This window comes from Orycteropus afer, unplaced genomic scaffold (genome assembly GCF_000298275.1).
Source record: "Orycteropus afer afer isolate SDZICR_OR568_19922 unplaced genomic scaffold, OryAfe1.0 scaffold00842, whole genome shotgun sequence".
Classification (NCBI taxonomy): domain Eukaryota; kingdom Metazoa; phylum Chordata; class Mammalia; order Tubulidentata; family Orycteropodidae; genus Orycteropus; species Orycteropus afer.
In genome coordinates this window covers 401,031-405,854 of record NW_006922429.1, presented here as the reverse complement: position 1 = coordinate 405,854, position 4,824 = coordinate 401,031, and the positions used below count along the sequence as shown (strand labels likewise).

Genomic DNA, 4,824 nt, shown 5'->3' with positions numbered 1-4,824 from the left:
TTCACAGAAGCAAAGCCCAAACCACACCCACTGCCGTGGAGTTGATTCTGACTCACAGCGCCCCTAGAGGACAGAGTGGAACTGCCCCACAGGGTTTCCTAGGCTGTCAATCTTCACAGAAGCAAAGCCCAAACCACACCCACTGCCATGGAGTTGATTCTGACTCACAGCGCCCCTAGAGGGCAGAGTGAAACTGCCCCACAGGGTTTCCAAGGCTGTCAGTCTTCACAGAAGCAAAGTCCAAACCACACCCACTGCCATGGAGTTGATTCTGACTCACAGCGCCCCTAGAGGATGGAGTGGAACTGCCCCTAAGGCTTCCAGGGCTGTCAGTCTTTACAGAAGCAAAGCCCAAACTCAACTGCCGTCCAATCAGTTCCAACTCACAGCGCCCCAGAGGACAGCATAGAAGTGCCTCATAGGATTTCTAAGGCTGCCATCTTTATGGAAGCCAATTGCCACATCTTTCTCCTGCAGCGTGGCTGGCAGGTTCAGACCACTGACCTTTCGGTTAGCATTTGAGTGCTTACCCACTGAGCCACCAGGGCTCCTTCCCATAGGACTGAACCAAAAACCACAGCCACTGCCACTGAGTCGATTCTGACTCTTAACCACTCCCATTGAGTTTCTTCTAACAGAAGTAGGTTTGCCCCATCTTCCTCCCGCAGAGCAGCTGGTGGGTTTGAACCGTCAACCTTCTGGTTAGCAGTCAGATGCCTTAGGCCCTGCACCCTACAAGGTGCTAAATAGCGTTCTTGCCGACCCGTTGTTCTTTGTTCTTTGTTCCTGCCTTTCTTCTTTGTTCCTCATTCCTTGTGGCCTGTCCTCCAGGGTCCTTTTTTCTCCTCACCTCTCCCCTTCCCCTGCACCTCCTCGGGCCTGAGCCTTGACCAAGCACAGCATAGCCAGCGTAATCTTTGTTGCTTCTCATGTCTTCTCTCTGACCTTGTAGTCTCAGGAGCTACTTATTTGCAGTGGGAGAGGTTTTCCTTTCCTTTTCCCCTCCTTTTGCTTCCAGATTCAGTGCCATTCTGGTTGGCTGAGGTGATCTGACCTCCGTATAAGTGATGCCATGCCAGTGCTGCTCCCATGAGCTCTGGTGGCATAGTGGATAAGGCACTTGACTGCTAACTGGAAGGTCAGCGGTTCAAACCCACCAACTGCTCCACGGAAGGAATTCAGGGTGACCTACTTCTGTAAAGATTTACAGTCTCGGAAACCCAGTGGGGGTCGCTATAAGCTGGAATCGACTTGACGGCATTGAGTGAGTTTTTGAGGCTTGACAATTACTACGTAGAGTGCTGTGGGATTGATTTTAAAGGATTGTGTGGGACTCTTCTTTGAACCAAAATTTGATATAAAGATGAAGATTGTAGGATCCTATGTTCATTTTTGTTTACTACCACCTTCTCCTAGGAGCTCTAGTGGCGTAGTGCCTAAGGCATTTGATTGCTAACCAGAAGGCTGGCGGTTCAAACCCACCAGCCACTCCTTGGAAAGAAGGTTTGGCAATCTACTTCCGTAGCGATACCACCTCAGAAACCCAAGGAGGGGTTGCTATGAGTCAGATCTGACTTGACAGCAGTATGTTTTCGTTTACCAGCTTCTCCAGGTGTCTGATTTTGGACATCAGCGTAATCCTAAAATAGCTCATCATATATGGCAGACTGCTCAAGGGCAAGAGAGAGGTGCAGGCTTTCGTTTTGTGGGGTTTCCCCGTTCCCCTAAGTAAAAGATGTACTACACGTGAGAAATTGGTGGTGTGGTGGGTAAGGCATTTGGCTGTTAACCTAAAGGTCGGTGGTTCAAACTCCCCAGCAGGAGAAAGAAAGATTTACAGCCTTGGAAACCCGATGAAGGTCACTATGAGTCAGAATTGAGTCTATGGCAGTGAGGTTTTTCTGTTTCGTTTTGTTTGGGAGGCATGTAAGTAGAGTCTAGTGACATCCTTTCATCCTACCTTCTTGGGAGAACTTAAGGCACAATGCCAATTAAATGTATACCGCACAGAAGTCCACCCAGAGGGTGGATGTGTGTAAAGTGCCTAAGAAGGCATCGACTGGAGACCTGAGATGGAAAATGGAAGAATTTTCTAGAAGGTGAAAGGATCCTTAGGGGTTCTGTGGACAGTTTTTATAGTAGATCATTTTGCTCCTGTATCCAAGATATAAGGAGCTCTGGTGGCATAGCAGATAAGGCATTTGGCTGCTACCCGCAAGGTCAGCAGTTCAAACCCACCGGCCACTCTGCAGAAGGAAGATAGGGCAATCTGCTTCCGTAAAGATTTACAGCCTCAGAAACCCAATGGGGTCACTGTGAGCCGATTCAACTCGATGGCAGTGAGTTTGGTTTATTCAAGATGTAGCGGGACACACTTTGGTTCTTAAAAGGGAGAGACACACATTCATTCTCTCAATGAAAAGCAAGGCACCTGAATTTAATTTGAAACTCAGATTACAGTCAAAAGAGGCATTTCCAGTTTGAGAAGAAAATATTAAATGACTCGATTGATTCGCATCGTGAGTATACCTTAATTCAGGATGTGGGTATACCAACGCCAGTGCATATTAATTACAGTAGAAAATTAAAAAGAAAAAAACAAACTCACTGCTGTCGAGTCACATCTGACTTCATAGTGACCCTCCCTTGGGTTTCCGAGGCGGTATCTCTACAGAAGTAGATTGCCCCATCTTCCTTCTGAGGAATAGTTGGTGGGTTTGAACCACCATCCTTCTGGTTAGCAGTCAACTGCCTTAGGCACTATGCCGACTTGAAAATCAACAGACTATGGAGCCGGTTTGGAGCTCCCCAAAAGCCTCATCCTGAGAATGACATGTTGTCTGGCACTCCCTGAAAATCTTCACTCTCAGAGCTTAAGTTAATGGGGCCTGACTCGGAGCTCAGTCTGCGTGAACAGCCCTGTGTTGAGTGTTTGTGGAAAAACAGTCAGAGGCAATTGCTTAGCATTGCAGCTGCTGGAAGTGGCAACACCAGCTAGAGCTGAAAGGGGAGTCAGTCATAGAAAACCCGGGAGCGAGGTATTTACAGGAGACTTTGAAAAGCAGGGACATACTCCTGAGCGTCTAGAAGGCCGTGCACATGGACGGGACACTGTGCATGCCCAGGAAGGACCTACGAAGGCCTGGTCTCTCAAGTCTGGTTGGTTTTGAGGCTGTGTAGTCAGGAGGAGAAGGCTAAGGCAGGTTGTAAATGCCCTGCCAGAGCTTTGAAAGAATGCCCCAGGCAGAAGGGGATCAGTGCAGGGGACAGAGTGGGAGAACAATGTGGAACAAAACTCAAAATTATAAAAAAAAGACCAGGTTTGCTGGTCTGATGGAGCCTGGTGAGATCCCCGAGACTGTGGCCCCTAGTGACCCTTCAGGTCTGGAACTGAACTCAGCCTGTGGCTTCCAGCCAAACAATAGACAAACATATGGGGTGAACATTTACATCAGGGAGATAACACTGCTTGGAGCAATCAGTCTTGGAGAACAGAAGGGCAGTGTTTGCACAGGGAGACAGCTTGGGGGGCGGTGGTGAGAAGTGCATGGGAGGGAAGGACACCGGGAAGAGGTAACTACAGGGAGGAAGTGGGCAGAGAGCTGCTACATTGTGAGGAATGGTAATCAATGCTATGAGACAAAATGTATATGAACTGTTGTATGGAAAAGGAACTTGCTCTGTAAATTTTCACCCAAATCACAATAACTCAAAAAAAAAAAAAAATGCTGTTGAGTCGGATGTGACTCCTAGCGACCTCTCCTTGGGTTTCTGAGGTGGTATCACTACGGAAGTAGATTGCCCAACCTTCCTTCCGAGGAGTGGCTGGCTGGTGGGTTTGAACTGCCAACCTTCTGGTTAGCGGTCAAGTGCCTTAGGCGATACGCTACCAGAGCTCCCACAGTAGAAAAGTCAGCCCCATATGGAGGGTCGTGGAGCATTCAGACCGGTTCATCCCCTCTGCCTCCCGGGTTCCGAGCGCCTGCCTTCCGCCCTGTACCCAGAGTTTACACTAGGGGGCACACAAGTCAAACTGAACACCGCCACTAACTTGCCTGGGCGACGCCGACTTCTCGGCCCTAATCATGGGGTTTTTTTGGGGGGGGGGGGTCAAGTTTGGAGGCAACTATTTACTCGGGATTCTTTTCCTTCTCTCCCCCTGCCCAGGATGAAGTGTCCTCTTGCCGGTACAAATAAAAGATTCCTAATTAACACAATTAAGAACACACTGCCCTCGCACAAAGAGCAAGACCACGAGCAGAAGGAGGGCAGCCAGGAGCCCGAACCTGCCGCGAAAAGCCAGGGCCAGCAGGAAGAAAGGCCCAAGCAGCACAGGTCCCACCCTTACCAGGCCAGCGTCCGCTCGCGGAGCCGGAGCCGAGCGCGCTACTCGCCGCCCCGGAAGCGGAGGAGCCACGAGAAGTCGGGGAGGCACGCGAGCAGGCGATGAGGCCGGAGGCGGCCCTGAGGCCGGAGGCGGCCCGGCGCAGGGGACTGGGGGCTGGGTGGCTTAACTGGTGCAGAGCGGGTACCTGTGCACAGGGCTCTGCCGGCAGAGAAGAGGGCCCGGGTGATTCTGACAGTAGAGCCTCTGTTACTTGTAAAGAGCCATGATGGTGACAAGCAGGAAACATTTCGTGGTGGTTCAGGGAAAATGAGCACAAGGGGGCTTGCCCTGAAGGTGTGTCCGCAGAGTTTAAGCTACTTCCGCAGTGTAGTAAGCGTGTGTTTTGTTTTCATCCTATCTGGTTGGGAAGTTAGTTTCAGTGTAAGCAAATCTCGAATGTAAAAGTTTCAGAGATTGTTTAAAAAAAAAAAAAAAAA

General features: G+C 49.9%; 1 protein-coding gene across 1 annotated transcript in view; it reads left to right on the top strand.

The window, feature by feature from the left end:
* Positions 1-4,450, top strand: part of LOC122151881 (protein POLR1D-like) — a 63,358-nt gene extending 58,908 nt beyond the window's left edge. The window contains exon 3 of the mRNA XM_042783302.1: positions 4,168-4,450. Coding sequence (XP_042639236.1) covers positions 4,168-4,450 — 283 coding nt within the window. The remainder of the gene's footprint in view (positions 1-4,167) is intronic.
* The last annotated feature ends 374 nt before the right edge of the window (positions 4,451-4,824 follow it).